This window comes from Aulonocara stuartgranti, assembly GCF_965226115.1.
Source record: "Aulonocara stuartgranti genome assembly, chromosome: 15".
NCBI classification, from domain to species: domain Eukaryota; kingdom Metazoa; phylum Chordata; class Actinopteri; order Cichliformes; family Cichlidae; genus Aulonocara; species Aulonocara stuartgranti.
Window position 1 is genome coordinate 4,124,259 of NC_138951.1, and position 21,889 is coordinate 4,146,147.

Below are 21,889 nucleotides of genomic sequence, written 5' to 3' on the forward strand. Positions count from 1 at the left end.
CTGACGCAACTTAAGACAGGAAAACACCAGCAAGCAGAAAAATGCTTTAAAAGCACACGAAACACAGCGGAAATGCTTTTGGAGAGACGATGATGTCACAGAACAGCTGGTGAAATGACATGCTAACAGTAAACTTGTATCTATAATATTACATGAATCACGGGATTAAAACAAACACTACCTGCATATTTTTCTCCCACTTCTTTTGAGGGCGGCTCAGAGCGAAGCTTCACATGTTCTGCTCCGTCACAATTTTGTCTCCTCAAAAGCACTTCTGCTGTGTTTTATGTGCTTTTTCAGCATTTTTCTACTGGCTGATGTTTTCTTAACCCTTTAACATCACACAGGCCAAATGGCTTTAAGTAAAATCATCTTTCAAACTACACCCACGAACCAAAGCTAGCTAGCATTACAGCTCAGCTTGTCCCCTCTTATTGGCACATGCTTCTCATCAGGTGTAGCTACATACTGTCATCTCCACAGTTCAACGGTTGGCGGCTGTAGATTAGTAGAAGAGAATATATTTCCTCCGTGGAATAACCCTCATCACTTCTTGAAAGAGGCATTGCTGCATATTTTTTTATTTTCTTGCTTCCAGCACCGCCTGCCATTTAGTTCCGTTCTCTTCCAAAGAAGGCAAACATCTCCAGGGCATTGATCTTCAAAACCAAGCAACACCAAAAGAAACTGGATGGATAAACAGCTCTACAGCCAGAGGGAACAATATATACATTTGATTATGAGGTCAACTGTCCCTTTCATAGCACTCTACTCCTACAGCGAGATCTGCTACCATGTGACACACAGGAAGAGTCGGGAGCACGGTGTGTAAGTGGACTAGCTAAATCTCCTCCTCCAGGGTCACGCATACAGCCTCGCATATTGCAGGTCCATCGGGAACACAAAGGCGCAAATAATGTTGTATTAGACTACCTCGACAAGCCGGCGCGAGTGAAAAGACGAGCCTAATTGGAAAAAAAAAAATACCCTGGATTTGAATCAGGCTGCTCCTTTTTCAGTCTGCAGCTTCTCATCATTTGGTCACATCAGCACAAAACACCCGATCTTTCTTACCTTTCCTATTTTCTTTAAATATATATGTATGAAATAAATATTCATAAAAAAATACAAACACACATGTACCTTTCTCAGAATTGGCTTCATCCCTGCTACATGTGCGTGTGTTTGTGAATGCTGTGCGTGTGATTCATTACCGGTGGGCTCGGCATCTCGATGTTGCTTAGCAGGGGGCTCATCTGTATCCCACGGTGTGAGCTGGTTTATAGGAGTCTGTCCCCACCTCACGCCTGGAGCCAGCAGCAGTCCCGGGGCCTGGCTGTCTCCGGGAGACAGTCCGGAGACCTGCAGCACGGTGACACACACAACAGTGCCGATTAGGGGATTATATGGGAGGGGGGAGAGAAGAAAAACAGGGGGAAAAAAAGGAAAAATGTGTCACATCCTTCACTAAGCATGTTTATATAAAAAAAGCACCTGTTCCTTTATGATGTGAAGAGAAAAAGTGACAAATGACAGCAATCTCAACTGTTCTTTAAGGTCTTGAAGTGAGCCATGATGATGGTAGAGAGGTGTATAATTAGCTGTGAGTGAGTGATGATTACAGACTATATAACAGGAACAAAGGGGGAAAAATCCTGTTCAGGGCCTCAAGAATCTTAGCAATGTTTCTCTTGTTGCATACTAATAACAATTAAACTTTCAGGCGTGGGCTACATTCAAATTCTCCCCTGGAGATTTTCTTTATCGTCTTCCGTGTTGAATTATTAACATTTTTGTTCATTCAAGCGAGATAATAAAATTGTGAACCAAAACATGACAAATAGATTCAATAAGAGAGAAATCTTTTTCTCGGGGACGGGAGACAAGAAAAATGTAATTTCAAAAAAGAAAATGAAAAGCTAGCTTACAATGTGTGCGCTGGGTGGGCGAATCAAACTTCACCAAACCAAACTAAGAGTTCCCCGAGCCTCTCTTTGCACCCACGTCTGTAATATTTTGCTCTTGTCGGGCAGTAAGAAATGTTATCAGGCAAGCGCAGGCTGATGAAAACACAGGGTCAATCACCACTGGACCTCTGAGCAATATTCGCCTCCCCTATCTCCAGTTTTGGACGCACACTCTAACAACCAGGCGGGGAGAGAGGGGGCCTCCCTCCAAGCCCTGCTCACACCAGAGTTAATAGAAAAGACCTGGTCACCAGGCCCCTCCTGTGGCCCGGCTGATCCCTCCATCCCTCTTTCTCCATCCCTCAATTCCATTATCCCCCCCTGACCCGGCGTCCACTTCATCAAGCACGCCATCATGCATTCCAACAGCTGTGTCGACAAAGCCCGGCAGAGCGCGGACTGACCGCACAAAGACCCAAAAAGAAAAAAAAAAAAAGCAATCCAAACAATTCTTCCCGCGGTGAATTAATGTGCAGCTTTACATACTGGATCGATCCCATTCCTGGAAAATGTCCCTCTTTTGCTTGAATATGGATTTATCTCAGCTTTGCAGGACCTTTAACACCAAGATATTACTCTGTATTGACGCAGCGCCACCATCTGCTGTCTAATAAACAGCTGCACAATAGCAGACAGGTTCAATGAGCGTCACTTACTTGATAAATCTATACTGAAAGTTATCTGACAGTTCGTATGTGTTTGTAGGGGAGGAGGAAAGGGGGGGAAACAGAGGAAACATCTCAAGGCAAAATAGAAAACAGTGTGATGGAGTGAGAGAATGGAGGCGGGTTTAGGGGGGAAGACAGGCTGTCAGGTCTTTCTGTCCATCTCAACCTGTCGACTTCAGACAAGAGAAAACTGAAATGGTTTACTCAGAGGATGCCCTAAGCGCTCGATTCCTCCTGAGAGCCCTGGAGGCTTTGGGAAATAGAGAACGCCGACCATTTTCAAGGTGTGGACTTTCCCTGTGCTTTCTGTGGCCCACTATTTATTTTAATGAGCATTTTTTTCCTCCTCTGCTCTGTGTGTTTCACTGTACTCCTCTCCAGCCATGCTTTACTTTCCCCTCTATACAGGCAACTCCTCATTAATTGACTCTCTTACATTCTTTTAGCCCTGCACCTGACTCGTGGCGTTCTCTCATTAATACGCCCCGTCCATTTATCCAAATAGAAGGCAAAAAAACAAAAACAAAAAAAATAGGAAACAGGAAAGATCTCTTCTAGTGAAAAGCAATCCGTCTGTCACGGTTTTAGTGCACCAGGTAAAAGAGAGAGGGGGGGAAAAAGGTTCTTAGTCAGCGCCATCACATTGACAGCATATCAGCTAGACTCAGGAACAATCCTGACTTCAAAATGATCAAGGTTAGATAGGAAATATACAGACACGCAGACATATACACAGTGGAAACACAGGTGTGTATGTACACACAGCAGGTGGAAATACAAGCACGCACACACACAGAAGCCAGGAGATATCAGGAGGGATGATTATTAAGATGGCAGACTTGCTGCAGGCAGGCAGGAAGGTACTGTAGGTTCTGGGACAGTGCCTGCCATTTTCTCTCAATTTTATTTGCTCTCCCTATTTCCAGTCCCCTCCTCCCTGGCCACCCATTATCACCGGGCAGCAGATGGTTTCCTCTGACTTGACAAAAACCATGCTGGAGAAGAGGAGGGAAGCCAGATAAATAATTCCAGAGCCGTGCCAAACCATTCTGTGTTTGTTGTCGAGCTGGCCGGGGAGCGCTTTCTGTACGTCCGCATGCAACATCCGTGCAATGTGGCGCTTTAGAAACAAACACCTGCTGACACCTATGCACACAAATCTGCACACATAAGTAAACGTAAACACGAGCGATGATCTTAACAAGTCGCGAATCTTTTTTTCTTATTGTTATTGTTACTATTTTGGTGGGTGGGCTCGTATGTTATTATAGCCTCAAACATCATGTGATGTGAAGTATAAAGTCACACTTTGAGTTGTAACTCGAGGTCCTTCGTTCTATGTTTTGATAGCCGGTCCAGCTGCACATACGTGCTAATTCCTGAGAGTGCTGTATTTAAAAGTGCCGGCCCTTAATGGATTTATTAATGAAAATAAAACGGCGACCTCCCCCAAGAGTGATGGCAGAGGGCAGTGTAGTAGAGTGCAGTCCAGACATGTCTGTGCAGGCTTACAGTAGCATGTGAAAGTCACATTATCCTGGTTAAATAAAGGTTAAATAAAAATAAATAAAATTAGAGAGACGTTCCGCACATTTTGCAATGTGAGTGAGGGCTAATGGTTGCAACTCCATGGCGGGGGGGGCCTTGGCCAACACATTAGGTTATTTTGGTCCGGGATTCTGGTGCTCTCGTAGGAGATCCAGTTGCTCTTAATGTTACAGCACATTTATGTAAACTAACTCGTTTTTTGGGTCAATAAAAGACCTGAGTCGAGAGTACTTTTAACTACACGGGCTGATCAAAGCAATATTTCTCATACCCGAGACACTGAGGCAACTCTAAAGAAAACAAAAACTGGAAATCTTTAGATTTTAAATTCAAAACCTCATAAACTCACAAGCAGTTATTCAGTTTTCTGGACCGAATAATCAGTTTATCAACTATTATTTCAGGTCTAACACATAACAGGTCAGCTTCTGCAGAGGCGCATAATGCATTAACAGCTTGGAACATTGCTATTAAAATGTGCATCACTGAACTTGCTCTATATTTAACAGGAACTCTGCATATTTTGCTCACTGCTGTACTGCAAAACATGCAATCTGAATTTGAAACAGCTATCCATCTGCTCCTCAGGCACACGCAGCAATAGGAGAAACATCCCCCACCCTTCCTGAACCTCTGAGTGTTGCAGACATGTCAGAATCGGTGCGTCGAAGAGAGGAAGGAAGATAAAAATCGAGACGAATCAGGCCCGAACATACGCCCGTCCTCCTCGCCTGGACACAGCGGTCATATTCTGCTCGGCGTATCAGCCGTTTTCTCGGACACGGCGAACACTGACATCTGTCACTATGTGCTCTCTACCATCCTGCAATAGCAGGCAGCATTATTGTGCTTACCAGAACCTCTTGCCACTGGCTACCATCTGCTATGAGTACATATAGGAGGGGCCTTGTGGTGATCCGGGGCTCTGGGCTTTGATTGCTTTGAGTTATCCACAACATCCACATCCAAATAAACAGAAAAGCGTTTGCTCATGGCTTTGTGTTTGCCTTAGCATTTTGTTCGAGCCAGCCCTCGTCTGTGAGAGTTATTGCACCGGTTCAATCCTATAAAAACACCGAGTCGGACACCAGGCGAAACCACCAGCACGGACATGCTGCATAAGCTCCGGCACTTTGTACCTATTGTGCTTCTAATATGGGCCCTGCATTCATTAGCGTAAAGATACAGCGCTTCGATCCAGCTGAGAGAAATTACTTCATTGCTCGACTTGGGGAGAAACTGCAGGAAAGAGCAAAAGACAGCGACAGAGAGAGAGGGATGAGTATGTCTGTAACGCCCAGATCCCATTGGGGGTAAACAACATTACAGCACACACTGATCAAATCAACTAACTGCTACGAGATTTAATAACAGGTCTGGGTGGAAAAAACACACACAAAAAAACCAAAAAAAACCAGGTGTAGCGAGAGCAAAGCCGCTTTTGCAAAAGAAGGGAAAAGAGGAGGAGAGGAGGAGTGCTTCAGGAGGGCCTTAAATGGAGCAATGGGCTCCTACAAACACACCGAGCTGGTCAATAACAATACCGCATTGAAAAGCTAATCTTGTGAAATGTCATTAGCACAATTGCCAGACACAATGAGATAGCGATGCGCGGCGTGCAGGCCGGTGCTATGTACACAGGTTGATTGTGTTCTACCTTTTAAAATCCTGTGTTGTAGCGAAGGGGGAGAAACACGGGCTACAAGTGAGGAGGAGGGTCGCCGCCGTGCGAAGTCAATCACTCGCTGTGGTTATCAGGTGGCCAGTGTGTAGCTGTTTTACAGGACGGGTTATGGTGCACCAAGAAATGTTCGCGGGCTCTTTGCTGGTTGAACAGGAGCCGCCATTATGGTTTCATTTATATGCAATAAATAAATAAATGAATAATCGCACTCTTCCCCTCCCCGCCTGCTATCAGACTGCTGTCTTTGGGGAGATGCACGCACACAACTGTAATCGTAATCAAAATTTCAATAACAGAAGTCACTGCCTTGCTATATTGGATGAACCCATAAAAATATCACACTGTAATTCCACACTATGAACAGATACCCTCCCTCCCAAGAAAAAAACAACACTGTATTGCTGGTAAGGAAATGAAATTTTACTCTAACAGAATGGCTTTTTCTTCCCTTTGGCTGGGCATGGAGTGATACAGTGAATTTGGTTGAAATGTGGTGGGTGATGGAAATAATGGCTCTCCCCGGAGACAAGAAACAGAAAGAATGTCAGCGAAGGAAGGACTGAAAGATTGAGAGGCAGAGTAAGACAAACCCATCCATCACGTCGCCTTTTATCATTACCTTTGACAGATCATTTTCAGCTTTTCTAAAATAGAGGATGGGGGGGAAAGAAAAAAAATCTTCTTTTTCCTCCTCCTCCAACTCAAAGCTCCAAACCAAGTGTGGTCCCAAACTGACCAGGAGCGTGAAGAAGTGGACAAAAGCGCACAACTCATTTTCTTTCGGACATTATTCACTTACTGTAGAGAGGTATCTCCTTTCCATGACAACGCGCTGACACCTAAATGTGCAGTGGATTTGTTCTGGACTTCCGTCATAATAGTGCTGAATGCTGGAGCGAAACCACGGGGCGGCTGTGTCCAATCTATTAGACTGGAACATAGCAGAGCATCTCACAAGTAAACAAAGAGACTACTGCGCCATTTTTGGCAGCCATCTTAAAAAGCGAGCGGCGCACCAACGTGCCGAACAGCCTGGTGGCATAGATGGCGAAGGCGCGTATTCACTGTGATGGCTGCGCGCTGAAAACATGGAGAGGAATCGAGGTAATGCTGTTTTTACTCCGACCGGTCCAGCGAAATGTCTTCAAATGCTGCGATTAGACGTGTCGAGCGCAATGTGGAAGCGCTTTTCTCTAAAATTGAGAAGCAAATCTTTGTTTAAAAAACCTTATTGTGAATGCGAAGCTGTTTTAGCCTTACCGAAGCACAAAATGCGTTACATTTTACCTACAGGTTTAAACCAATTTAAACCGAAAAAATAACCTTCTGTAGATGCTTGTGACTGCAAAAACTACAACTCCAAAGTACTTTTACATTATTATTATGCAATTTTTGCATTACTTTCAGTCTGCAAGCTTTGGTATGCCAGCTATCACAGCCTTTTGGAAACTCCAGAACGCCATGTTTCAAGTCTGCATTTGGACTTGAATGCACGAAAGATTAAAAAGTTACTTTTCTTTAAAAAAAATAAATAAAGTTATAGATGTGGAAAAACAAGGCTGAGGAAACGCAGGTTGCCTAAATAATGTCCAAGGTTAAAGACAAAGTTTATTCAAAGAAAAATAAAGGGGTGGGGGGTGCAAGGAAGAGAAAAAACAAAGCTCAGGGCCTAACTGGAAACACAAAGAGACGGACGAGTGGAGGGTAAACTGAAAAAAGCAAAAACTGACAGGAGAGAAGCGGGACTCGGGGTTCTTTTCATTATGCTAATATATGCTGCCTCATGTCCCTTTTCCTCCCGTGACCCTGAAACCGTTCCCTCTCCGTCACCACAGAGGATCCTCAAATCCCTTAAATACACCTTAAGGAAACGAGGAAGCTTTCAGAGGAGCCTTCATGCATAGGTGGCACACTTGCACACGTGACTACGTGCATGCATGCACGTAGTCACGCTAGTCTTGCGGTTTACCCACCAATAACAGTAAAACAATTATGACACAAGATGCAACATCACACCTAACACATTATAAAGTACTGGGTAATGTAACTGCAGAGTGTTGCAGCATCACACAAATCAACTGCATTTTTAAATGTATCTCTTTAGTTTTGCAAATGACATTAATGAAATTACATATCTCAAAACAAGCAGTTTGACAGCTGACAAATACACCCGATACTGACGCCGTTAAACCGAGTTTAATATTTCTCGTCAGGAAGTTTCTGGTTTTTCTGCAGTGACGTCACTCCTGAGTCCAAAAAGTCAGGAAAGTGAGCATAAACAGGATTGTTTTGGTTCTTAAGGTAGAGCCACTCTCGTATTACTACGAGTGGAAGGGGCCGTTCCAGATTAAAATTCTGACTGGGAACGCAGAAATTCCGACGTTATCTGGAACAAGGCAGGGCATAAGGACGTCATGGGTGGGGAAATGGCAATGACAGGAAGTAACATCACCTAAGCCACACAACTAGCAAAATAAAATAGGAAGTGAAAACGAGGAGCGACAAGGACACACACAACACAGAGCGACAGTGAGAAACAAGGACACCGTGATCTCTCGACATAAAACAAAGCCCTAACAAAGGTCTACAGAAATGCCACATCCACAGTCGCCATCTGGATTTCAGAAATATCACTTTATACCAGACTAATATCAGCCGTTACTGGTTGCTGACTGGCAAAGAAATACACCGAAAATTTGAAAACTAAACACAAACACAGCGCACATGCTTCCAGGCACCAACACTTAATACTGACCCCCAGCAGCACAACAGACAAACACAATGAAAACACGAGTGCCTGGTGGATATATATATGCTGCTGATGCACCACAGAAAGGGATACTGATACAGGCTCTATCATTTGAAGCCGCGGGCCAAACAAGTGAAGGGGAACGGACTTCGCTTCCACTAAAATTCCAGCTAAGACACTCCGACAGCTCCTGGCTTGATGCACACGTTCCAGAAAAGAGAAGCGTGATCGCAGGGGCGAGGCCGACAAGCTTCAGTGGAAAAGCAGGGCTGGAAACTCCGCCTAATATCCCATGAGTGCTTCGAGGTTGCAGCGTTTGCCCTCCAAACCCTACCTCCCTTCTTTGTTTTCTTTTCCTTTTCAGACCGAGTAAGTGGCTAGGCCGCTACAGTACTGTGAACATGTCTTAGCTTTGGGACCGAGCGGCGTGGTCAGGCTTTTAGGGAGGTTGACCAGTGCTTGGACATGTGAATCGCGGAGACATCCTAATGTCATGGTAACACCTCCCAAAGGAGAGTGTCAGGAACCATGTTGCCCTCCTTCGGATCAGCCTGGGATAGTTAGAGACACAGGACTCCGGCAGGCCGTGACCCTGCCTTGATATGTGGCGAGCGTTTTGGGAACAAAATACCCACGGCCTGTCACGGCGACAGCATCAGAGACGATTGTGTAGCTGTTATCTGTGGGTGAAACGACTGCTACGTGTGGCCACGGGCGCACACACGCCCAAGCCACAATGTGTGGCTGTAATAAATGAGCGTTAACTGGGCAAACAGCCATTTAGTGCTAAAGAATAAATTGAATTTATATTGATATTGCAATATGAAGGGAAACAATATCTGCTTTGCCAAGAGAGCAGCATGGGGAGCTGTTAAATGCATTTTTTTACAATGCATGCAATCAGCAAGCCAAATACTGGGATGTTCTGGGCAGACAGACCAAATAGCAGATTCCCGGGGAGAGTTTATATAGTGTGTCAAGACCAAACGAAATGACTTCTTTACCACCATATACATTTGCACTTCACACATTGCTATGGCTTTACAATCGGTGGCACAGCGCATCAGCGTTACCTTGACTTTTGGATGCTTAGTGAATGTGGCTGCTTCAGGAACAAGCGACGCCATTTATTCTGTTATGCATGAAAACCCCTTCCTCCCTCTGTGTTACCAAGTTGTATTAGCAGCGGCTAAAGAATTTTCGAATCAAACTTCTTTTTTCTTTTCTACAAAAAAAAAAAAAAAATCAAGGACGAGTTAGCGGCAGCGTTCGATAAATTAGTATTGAACTTCAATTTGTGAGGAGAAGCTATAAACTTCTGTCTTGACCTCTGATGTATTCTGTCAGCCTGACCATAACCTCACACTCCATTTAACACTTATTTCTCTATAATGGTAACTGTCAAAGGGATGTGCTGGGAAGGCAGAATATGTTACCCCTGTGAGACACTCGCTTCACACAGCATGGAGGAGGGTTTAATTGAAGGAGAGCAGAGTTCTCTAGCTAACGTGTCTGCTAACAACAACTCAATGCTGCCCAGAAAATCTTCTTTATCTTTATGGGAATTCTTTGGCTTGGTGTTTATAGGAATCTGCTAATGAGATGGGAAAAAATAAACTAATAGCATCTAGAGTCAAGAGAGGGACTCTTGCAGGTATAAAGCATTTGATATACATTCCCTATTAGCGTGCATGCAGTGTATATAAATGTCTTCTATTGGCTTTTGCTTGACATGAAAGATTTGGCAAACAAAAAACAAAAATACATTTGGTCAATAGAAAGGATAAACACAGAAGAGGGTTTTGGCTGGCACTCTTGTCAGCCTGACAAATTGCCCAAATTTGTCCTCCCCAATAGCTGATTTCAAATCAGACGGCATTAAAATAAGCAGAGCTGCATTTTGTTTAACCGCCCATCCAAATCCACCGGATTTAGTTTGCTAGAAATGCACATGCTGAAGCATTTTACAGTGTTACATCACCTCGGCACCCAGAAGGCAAAATCTCTAATCAGACTACAAGTGTTGGTAATTAAACTGAAAATTCAGGCGCTGCCAGTGGCCACTATTTGCTGTGAATGTGCGTAATTATCGCCGCAGCGCTGCGGCATTATGGGCTCACAATGGCCAAGTTTATCAGCTCCACTCAGATGAACTCTGGACACTGAAATGAATATGCCAGTTGGCTGAAGAGTGCCTATCACCTTTCATCGAGGTTTCGGGGGGGGGGGGCAGTATAAAGCGAGGTACGGTGGAAATAAAACTCTTCACTGAGGTAGATAACAGTGTTTTCACTTAAGAGCTTTTCCAGATGGAACAGCGTGTAAAAATTTGAGCATCACATGAAAACAAAGCAAAAAAACGTGTTCGTATTCTAAACGCAGATTCATTTTTATGTAAGCAGCGTGACTTGTGAGAGGGATATGGTCTTCAGCCTGGGACTTTTATCAGTCAAGAAGCAGTGCTCTCGCAGCCATATGTGTAACCTGTGGTGGCGTTGCAGCCTTTGAGGTTTGGGTCTTGGAACTCCTGCCCTGCTCCCCCAGGGACTGAGAGGAGGCTAAAAGACTGGTTTTATCCCACAAGATGAAGTGGTCAGTGCAGCTCTGTGCTTCTGCAATCACAGGGGGGAGTCCAAACAGCGCGCTGCTTGGGGTAAGATATAAACTGGAGAGGCATGCTGGGATCATTAGAAACCCAAGTCTCCTAAAGAAACTGAGAAATAGCCATGAACTACACAGCGGCAGGTGGATAAACAGACCTTTGCTTGAATTATGGGAGGATTTTTTTCTCTTTTTCTTTTCTTTTTTTTTTATTTAAGCAAAAGACTTTTCTGTTTGGAGCCGCCTTTCAACTGCCTGTGAATGAGCTTCTCTTGATTTGGCCTAATGTTGTTGGTTTTTCAAATGCTAATGCCGTTCTATACAGATGGCAAAAGTAATTTCAAGGTCCATCTCCGGTGTTACTGTGTTGAAAGTTACAATTGACAAGTGAAATTAGGATGTTTTTGCAAATCGGCCGATGTCTACAAGCTTGTTTTGATTCTTAACAGCACTTTTTTTTTTAAAAAACTATTTGTTCTGAATCATTTCATCTCCTCGTTAGAATGCAGATAAATACTTTAAAGAGAAAACTAGACATTGAATTGTATGCAAAAAAGATTCCTCACAATCATGTATTCTGACCACTACGAGGATGAGAAATCTATTTTTGCTTTTATTAATAAATGCTAGAGAAGGTCTGTGCAGTTTGCGAGTGTATATTTCAAGAGGTAAAATCGATGCAGTGTGCCTGTCGATGTTGCAGTGCAGACATATTCTCCGCTTCCTTTGTTTTCTGCTTTCAAAGTGTCCACCTCTCTTCAGTAAACTCATATTGCAGTTAAAATGCGACCAACAGCATCATTGTAAGGAATCCAAAAGCGAACGTGTCAGGGAGAAATTCCTCTCGTTAGCTAGCATTTGTCCTTTTTTTTTTACCTTAAAACTGAGAGACTCAAGGTTTAGTATTCACTTTAGTCAGAGTGCCAGTGAAACAGGCGTGCCTAAAAAACAAAAGTGTTGCTTTGGATCACTCTAACAGGTATACACTTATCACATCTGAGAAGGCTGTACTTCAAAAAAAAGTAGGGAGGTCTTTTAAAGCCAATATTTACTCCTGTTGGCATTTATAAAATCATTTTTACTTTGTTCTTTCAGTTTACTCATTTGTTGTGTGATAGTGCAAGAGATTAAAAGTGTTTCTGCTTTGTGAACACAGACAGATAACATTAATATTCATGAGTTAGATGATTAATCACCAACACGGATGAGTCACGTTATAAAAAAAGGTCCTGCAGCCAAATATATAACTAGCATGCTCCACTGAAGTGGGCCTTCATACTTGGAGAGTGTTGCTTTGCCTACTGATCCACGACAAACATCCATTGCATACCACAGTTATGTTAGTCTGCGATTATGCGGCAATGCATGGAGGCAGCAATGTTCTAGGAACTGTTAACCTCTGCAGTAAGAATGCATTTGAAGCAGTTTTTTAAGTAAGGGCTTCGATGGACTTTATCTAGAAGCTCCCTCTTGTTGGCCAGGAGTGTGCACCTGTCCTTTTTACTGTACCCGAATGACTCGATGATGTCTCTGGACTTTAATAGCACCTCTGTTGTCAGTGATAGCGTCCGCGCTGTGTGCGGTTTCCCCTCACATGGTCCTGCACACCTGCTCACCGTGCAGTTGTTGACGGCAGCTTGTAATCTGAAATAGTCTGCAGAATTGAGCTGCTAAGTCCCTTGCAGGAGTGGGACACGGTTATGGCTGCAAGGAAAGGACGAGGAGGAATAAGAGGGAACATCTTCCCTCCAGCTTATTGAGCTGTCAGGTTTCAGTCCCTATCAGAGCGCATTGATTTCCTGCCTCATATTTGACTGTACGTTCTTTTCTAAGTGTCTTTGACAAGAGCGCTTCACATAATGGGCCCTGCTTTGGTGGTTAAGACCACATCACGATGCCAGTCCACATATTGATCCGTGTTGACACTAAGCATAGTTCTTTATTTAAATGGATCCATAACAGGGTAACCGGGCTCCTGCTTCACACTATGATGTTTAATGAAAAACTATCGCACTGTATATCGAGTGCGACGCAGTGGAGTCATCCCGAGCTGACACAAAGACAGCAAAAGTGCTTTATGCGTGTGTGTGTGTGTGTGTGTGTGTGTGTGTGTGTGTGTGTGTGTGTGTGTGTGTGAGTGAGTGAGTGAGTGTGTGTGTAGATTTAACATTTCCCTGCAATGAATCTTCTGTGAATTTTAAAGAGCCAACTTAAAATTATATTTTTGCATTAGCATTTCAGTGACCTTTCCAGCACTCAGTTCTGCTGTCAAAAACTATACTGCAGGGAAGGAATACACCAAATGAAGCAGGATAAACTTTAAAAAAATGATAAAATTAATATTAGGCTTGTCTTGGAACACTTGCTGTCATCAATGGCTGTATGAAAAAGATATTCACAGTAGGTTTATTTTAATATCAAAAGGTTATTCGCCAAGAAAACGAAACACGTTTCTGTATCAGAAAATAATGCGCATTATGGATCGGAGGTATTTAAGTATTTAATTCTTTTGGAACAGAAGATTTGGTTAGGGTTAGAAACAGATCACTTGTCTTTACAGAGCTTCATCAAATCCTTAATGTTTCTGGGCTGTTACTTAGATATACAAAGCTTCACAGTATTGTATGAGGCCCAGGCTTTAAGGGGGTTTCTGTCAATAGTTGTCATTTTTCTCACCAAGCTATTTGCCGATGGTATGGTAGCCGATCGTAGCCTTATGAAGGTTAGAAATCTTGTCCATGATGTCTTTGTTCTTGAGAGCTCTTTGTCCTATTAGAGATATCCTATTCAACAAAGTGGTGCAATCTATAAATGGACTGGTTGTTATATAACGCTTTTCTACTCTACTTGAGCATTTTATGCACACAAGAATTTTTTTCTACATACATAAGTGCTTTCTGTCTAACATTCAAACACATTCACACTGATGAATGCATCAGGAGCAACTCGAGGTTCAGGATCTTTGCCAAGGACACTCTGCAGACTGGAGCAGCTTAATCGAAGGGATCGAACCACCAACATCCCGATTAGTACCTGACCTGATCTACCTCCTGAGCTATGCTAATCGACCATACTAATCCATACTAAAAAAATAAAAATAAAAATACTACCCAACAAACATTATTACTGGCAGCAGTGCTGAAACCAGCAGTACTGTCTTCACCTCCTCCAGCTTACAAACAAGTTCACACAGCACCACTGAGGAATTTCGAGAGGTCAGCAAAGCTTCTGTTTCAACAAAATGTAAGTAAGACAAAATTCTCATGTAAATCTTGTTAGAGCACATGTTTAAAATGAGCTGTTTAACTATTAGCAATTTTCTGACAGCCATATTAGCCATCGCTTATGCTATTAAAAGGTAGCAAATAGCAGCAACGGCAAATAATAAAAGAAAGTTCATGTAGTAGCCAGCACAAGTTCTTAGCCCTAAACCTACCCTAATAACTCTACACTGGGAGTACACAGCACTAACTCCGACTACCAAAAAATATATTTTATTTTTTCATTACCTTAGAAGTTGCGAGACAACTGAAAAATTTCGTTAAAAAATTATTAAAAGTTGTGATGATATTGTTTCTATTGTTCTCATCTTTTTAAAGAAAAGATTCTCTGCTAAATTTTTGTCATTTTTTCCCTGTCTGATGGTGCCGATTATCGAGTTTGAAATTCTCGTGTTGCTGTTGATTAGCGTCCTTTAACCAAATTCTTGCAGATCAACAACTTATTTTAATTTATAGTTGTGTCAGAATGTTTTATTTTGTATTTATTGTTGTTCATAATGTATTTGTTAATGTATCTTTAGGCTGCTCGTTTATTTGTATGTGAGAATAATTGGTTGTTCAACATGATTTAATAATTACTTTCACACACACACACACACACACACACACCCACACACACGTGGAGATATAAATTTCACAAAAATGTGTTTTTTGACTAAAATTTGCATCTTTACAATCCTCAGAAAAATTCACAATCCTGCCCCAGAAATCACATCATAAACCTTACAACACAGAGGCCGTCATATTATATCAAAATAAAACATTTGGAGCAGACCAAAAAATGGGTTGTGCTTTTTATAAAGACAAGACCTCATAATGGAGATATACAACGTGCATGCAGAGGACATTGCTCGTGAGAACATTTGCAATCTCTCGGCCATGCCCGGACATTAGTTGGAGTCATTAGGCCCATTTAAATGAGGTTGTTAAGCTGATGAAATGAGGCCATATATTTGAATGTAGAAACAAAAGTAAGAGTCTGCCATTTCTCACTGGTACACAATGTCTTCACAGTGAAAGATGTAATAACTCTTGCTGAAGGGAATAGCTTGGGTGAAACAGTTTGGCAGTCAAAAGTCACCAGTCCCAGTTCACAATGCACTCTATCACAAACACATTTTCAGAGCAGCAGTAACTGCAACAGCAGGTTCAGCATGCTGGTAGCGTTGCATGCTGAACGTGATGAAACCATTAGGATGCCTTTAATTAGATCGTTTTCAGCTGCCTGCAAAATGCAAGTTATCTTAATGTGTGACCTAATCTACAATAGGACATGGTATTATTGTAATCCTCACAATGATAATGCACAAACCGTGACAAATAAGCAATTTAACCACACTCTAGCATTATCACATATTGGTCTTTCAGTGGGGATTTGTAATAGTTTGTAACATAATTGGCCTGATCTGATGGTGATCAGAGGAAGAACAAAAAGAAACCAACGGTCACTTCTGACTGAAAACTTTAACCAAACAGATTAATATTCCTCTGCAGATGTTAGTGGGTTTAGCTACAAAACAACTCATTAAAGTACAGTAAAAAATAAAATAAAATATGGCCTTAAAAAAATCTACCTGGTACAGGCAGAGGACTGAGTGTGGGTATAGTTAAGAATGTACAATAACCTTTGCAGGAAACATTAAGCTAATTATGGTCTTTCCTGTCTAATTTTGCAACAACGTAGCTCATGATGTTGGTATCTGAACGGCTGGAGTGGGGATGTAGAGTGGGGTCAGTTAATAAATCATTAGAATCTGGCTTACATCCATTGAAGTCTTCAAGGTCAACTTAATGATTTATTGGTTGAAAATTGACAAAAAGCATTATACTCCACAAAGAGTAAGTACCATATATAGATTTTAAATATCGTGCCACATTTGACCTCTGATCTCTCCTACAAGGTCAATACACTGATCTGAAGCTCAACATCATGATAATGCTATTAGAGTGAGAGGTAGAGGTTTTCACACTGACAAAAACATGCTGGCATAGGATACTTATTTAGTTCAGCTGATTTATTTTATTTATTTTGATTTTTTTTTTACATTGCAGTGACAGGTTACAACTGTTAAATAAGTAACATGTCAATACGTGTTACTGTGGTCCTGAATAAGTGTCTTTTATTTCTGGAAAACAAAATACACAAAATTTAAACTGCTTTTACTAAACAGTGAAATGTATGCCACACAAGTACTTGTTTTTACTACAAACGTCATTACTACATTTAAGTTTAAGCTCAAATATATATAAAAAGACATTACAGACCCGGGTCATCCACTGTTTGAGCTGTTGCTGTCAGGCAGGTGGTGTATAACCAGGGCAAATTAATTTAAACAGCTGTTACCCAGCAGCAATTACTATACTCATCAAAGCAGTAACATAAGTCTGTTTGTGGAATTAGGCATGAGTGCAATACAACCTGTCTATGCCTGCGTGTGTGTGTGTGCATGGGTTTATCTTTTTTAATTATTATTATTATTATTTACTGCCATTTTTAGACTAATGCTTTTTTAATGAGTGCACAAGGATGGGATTAGCAATTTTAATTTTGTAATTTTAATATACTAGTTACAATAACAATTGAGTTATTCTATTCTTAAAATGACCAAAGACAACTAAATACAAAATACAATAGTATTCCCCTAAAAGTTAATTTAGTTTATAACAGTGCCAATTCACAACCCCATTTCAGCAAGCACTTGGCAACCGTGGAAAAGAAAAACTTCCTTTCAAGAGGAAGAAACCTTTTGGCAGAACCAGGTTCTGGGAGGGAATCCACCTGCCGTGGCTGGTTTTGGTTGATAGGTAAATACGGCCTAGAGAGAAAGAGGCCTTGGCAGATGTTTGCACTCTCAGAATGCTTCTTCTTCTACTTAGTTTCAAAATAAAGAGCAATATGCAAGCAAAGTTCTATTAGGCCTGGATGTTTACAGCCAAAATTATTTTGATAATGTTAATCTGTTTTGAGATCACGATTATTTGCCATTATTATTCACTGAATTTGTTGAGGAAATGTTTTTATTGCACTTGCAATAAATAACACATCTTTCGCATTAATGTTGTGTAATTATCATTCCTGATAATGTACACGTCTTTGCATAAACAAATTGGCCTTCTTTTTCACCTAAGTTGAGTGCATCTCTTGGAAGAAAAAAATGTTATCCAAGTTTAAAAAATGGTAACAAAAAAACTAACACAAAATGTAACCAACAGGGCGCTGCTTTCATTTTTACATGTGCTGCAATCTCGCTACTTAAAACATCTTTGCAGACAAATGAGTTGTTTATGCACTTCATTTAAGTGCATTTCCTAGAAGCAAAGTATAAAGTCTTTCAATCCATTTGCTGCACCTGCATGATGGATGTGAAGGAAACTCAAAGTAGCAAAGTACTGAATAGCTGTGAGATAACTTTCCATCTTCCCTGCAACATTTTGCATACAGTGCAGGTTTTGTCAGTTCGGAGAAATAACTGCACCGGGGGATAACATATCTTTTGTCCGGCGTTTTGACTGTTTTCATGAAGCCTTCGGTACTCATCGTGCTTAATGGAAAGATATCTTTGGCCAAACAGAATGCGATGGCGTTCGTGATTTCAGAGCTGGATGGACACAGCTCACGTGGATGTCTGAGCTGATGTTGGATGATTCACGTTACCAGCCATTGCATCGTTTTACTCGGCCTTCATACATTCATCAAACTGCAGTTTGTGCTTTTTAGCCAGTTGAATAAGTTAGTTCAGAATCAGAATCAGAATCAGAATGGGTTTTATTGCCAAATGTTGAGCAGGTTTACAACATTAGGAAATTGCTGCGGTGCTTCAGTGCAAACATGCTGTCATAAATTGCGCTTAAATAGACATGAAAAAATAAAAGAAAGAATAAGAATTAAAAGTGCTACGTAGAAAGATATATGCATGAGATATACATGAGATATATACATGAGAATAAGAATTAAAAGTGCTACGTAGAAAGATATATACATGAGTGCAGGTGGTGATCAGTGCCAAAACATGGAATCATGCAGTGAACACAGCGTAGGGTCATGAGTTAGTGGTGGGGACAGTCGTACGTTTATTGTTCATGTGTCCAACAGCAGAGGGGAAGAAACTGTTCTTATGGCGAGAGGTTCTGGTGCGAATGGACCGGAGCCTCCTGCCTGAGGGGAGCAGGTCAAACAGACTGTGTCCAGGGTGAGAAGGGTCAGCTGAGATCCGAGCTGCACGCCGCAGTGTCCTGGAGGTGTACAGGTCCTGCAGAGATGGGAGTCTACAGCCAATCACCTTCTCAGCAGAGCGCACAACACGCTGCAGTCTCTGTTTGTCCCTGATAGTGGCTCCAGCGTACCACACGGTGATGGAGGAGGTGAGGATGGACTCGATGATTGCGGTGTAGAACTGCATCATCGTCCGTGTTGGCAGGTTGAATTTCTTCAGCTGCCTCAGGAAGTACATCCTCTGCTGGGCTTTCTTGATGACGGAAGTGATGGTGGGCTCCCACTTCAGGTCCTGGGTGATGGTGGTACCCAGGAAGCGGAATGAGTCCACAGAGGTGATGGGGGTGTCAGTCAGGATGATGGGGGGGAGTGGAGCTGTGTGCTTCCTGAAGTCCACAATAATCTCCACTGTCTTCTGGGCATTCAGCACCAGGTTGTTGTGGCTGCACCAAGACACCAGACGTTCAACCTCCCTCCTGTAGGCAGACTCATCCCCGTCCGAGATGAGCCCAATAACGGTGGTGTCATCTGCAAACTTGATTAGCTTGACAGACTGGTGGGTGGAGGTGCAGCAGTTGGTGTACAGGGAGAAGAGCAGAGGAGAAAGAACACAGCCCTGTTGTGATGCTTTGCAATGCATAAACAACTCTACAACACTCTTCTTGATTAATATAACGTGCCCTAAATCCAAAATATTTCTAAATAATGGATGAAGATGAAATTCTATATTTCAGGTCTTCACCTTCTGATGTGCCAGACATTTGCTTTTTGTCGTATATCTGCCTTTTAATGTATTGTTACTCAACCAAATTTCTCCAGAAAATTCAAACGCACATGGTAAGGCACCGATTTAAGAAGTACTTGATTTGCTTTTGCTTTGCTCTCTGCTGCCAAGCACACATGTTCAAAATCACTCAATCATGTTCATTAAATTGTAGGAAGCCAATTCTGCCATGGAAATGAAAATTAGATTCATTGTGCAGCCTGCTTTTAAGTTGGAGTTATGTTAATTCGAATGTCCTTGACAATGCAACAACTTGATTGGTCAGTTGTAGTGACAGTCCAGTTACCAACATGGCAATATGAGATCACACATGTAACAACGCACTATTTTCAGCCGTTGCTCCTAAAGAAGAGTCATAATGTCTATACCAACTGTGTCTCAACATGTATGATATACTGTGTGTGGTGGATACATGACTGACTGGTGAATTAGATGGTAAAGAGACCAAGACCAAGAGAAACAGTTCAGTATTCACTGTTATACTTCTGTGAGTTGCCTAAAATGTTCAGAAGTGACAGCAATCACCCCTTTAGAGACAAATCCTGCTTAAGTGCTAATCAAGAATTATGGCTCTGATTAAAAACTGTGTTCCTTTTGTTGCTCAACTCTGATGAATCAGTCAAGGGTGATACAACCAGGAGATGTGCTCGGAAACTAATCACATTCCATCTCTTTGTTTTTGATAAAATTGAGTCCTCTTTTCCTGTATTCACTCATTTCAGAGTGCACGGGTAAGGCTGAGAAGAAGCTCAAATATCATTCACGGTAAAAGATCTCAAGATGAGATTGATGAATTATTAATTACTCGCGCCTTTATGAACTCTGGACGGTTTTAAATGATCCTATTTGTGAGCTCGGTTTTCGTCCTTTTTCCTCTTGCAGGTTTTCTTCATATTTTGCCCATGTCTGCAGCTCCATTGAAAATCTGGCGTATGGTAAATAGCCTTAAATTAGGTCCCTGGCCTTCCCGCTTGGTTATCTGTGATGATCGGAACAGTGTGTGCTGCTTGAAAAGACCCATTTTCCCTCTGGCACATCATTTAACATGTCTCATTTACCAGGAAAATATGCAGGTCACACACCAAGAGATTTCTGGTCACACCCTTACAACGCTCGATTCAAATTTAAAAGATTTGAATTAGAACAACTATTACATTTCTTCTATTTCTCGTGCTTCCTCCTGATAAATATTTATGTTTCCCTTTTCTTTGACCACAATAAATTTCAAGTAGGTGCCTACAGCAGGAAGAGAGAAAAAACCCTTTATACTTGGTAATGATAGCTCAACCCAGATCTTTGAGGGGCACCTTATAAAATAAGGAGACACAAAGAAGGAACATTGTTCAGTTTAGCAACACAGGGGAGGCTTTTGTATAATCTAAAAGGTTAAATTACAGATACAGAGTTAAATCTATGGCAGTAATTGTGTAACATATTTTCGGTATTCTCAGAAACGCCTACAGAGATAACTAAGTGCAACCAGCTGTTTCAAAATATCAGCTAATGGTTTAAAAAGAAAGCTGGGGGAAGGGAAAAAGATTTTATTCGGAATTAAGAGTCACAACATTTAAATTTGCCTCTGTATGCACACAAATGTTTCTGTGTAAGATATTCTGTATTAGAGGCTTTAATAGGGCAGCTTACAGCTCTGATGGTTCATAATAGTTTACTATAAATTCAAATTTTCTGTCTAGTTCAAGCCAATAAGCAAAACTTTTATGCCGAAGCATAAAAAAAATCCAAAATAAACCCAAATGTGCAGGAACCTGAAGATAAAGACAAACTGTTTAGTATATATTAAAATTTCCACTTTGTTTGGAAGATTTTTAATATTAAGCATCACTTCTATTTAATAGTACGATTGATAATTTCTTAAATGTTGATCTGACAGCAACATGAAAACATGGTGAACGCGTTAAAAAGTTCACACATACTGAACGAGGAGCATTATTACCCTGAATCTGTTGCTAGTTTTTATGTGCCACATGTGCCTTTAGCAACAAGCTAGTGAAGCTGATGAGTTATAGCAGGTGAGCAATCAGATACTTTAATCAGATTTTAAATGATCCTGTTTGACGGCTGGGTTTTAGTCATTTTTCTCTTGCAGGTTTTTTTTTTTCCATATTCTGCTGATGTCTGAAACTCCACTGAAAATCAAGCATATGGTAAACAGGCCTTAAATGAGGTCCCTGGCCTTCCAGCTTGGTTTCCTGTGATGATTGGAATAGCTGACATTCAGGTTCATCGTGAGGAGCCAGTAAATACCGAATTACGATTACACGGCATGAATGACTCAACACATTCAATATGGTTTCACCTTTTTTTTTTTTAATTAACCACTGAACAGTCAACAATAAAACCACGGTGTAGGTAAACTGAACAACACTGATTTGG

General features: G+C 41.6%; 1 protein-coding gene across 14 annotated transcripts in view; it reads right to left on the reverse strand.

The window, feature by feature from the left end:
* klhl29 (kelch like family member 29) overlaps positions 1-21,889 on the reverse strand; it is a 271,614-nt gene that overhangs the window by 120,210 nt on the left and 129,515 nt on the right. For 13 of the 14 annotated variants that reach the window (XM_082506531.1, XM_082506540.1, XM_082506529.1 and 10 more), the window contains one exon: positions 1,215-1,362. In XM_082506531.1, the coding sequence (XP_082362657.1) occupies positions 1,215-1,362 (148 nt within the window). Of the gene's footprint in view, positions 1-469; positions 1,164-1,214; positions 1,363-21,889 lie in introns of those variants that run through there. The other variant, XM_082506533.1, reaches the window with a different exon arrangement.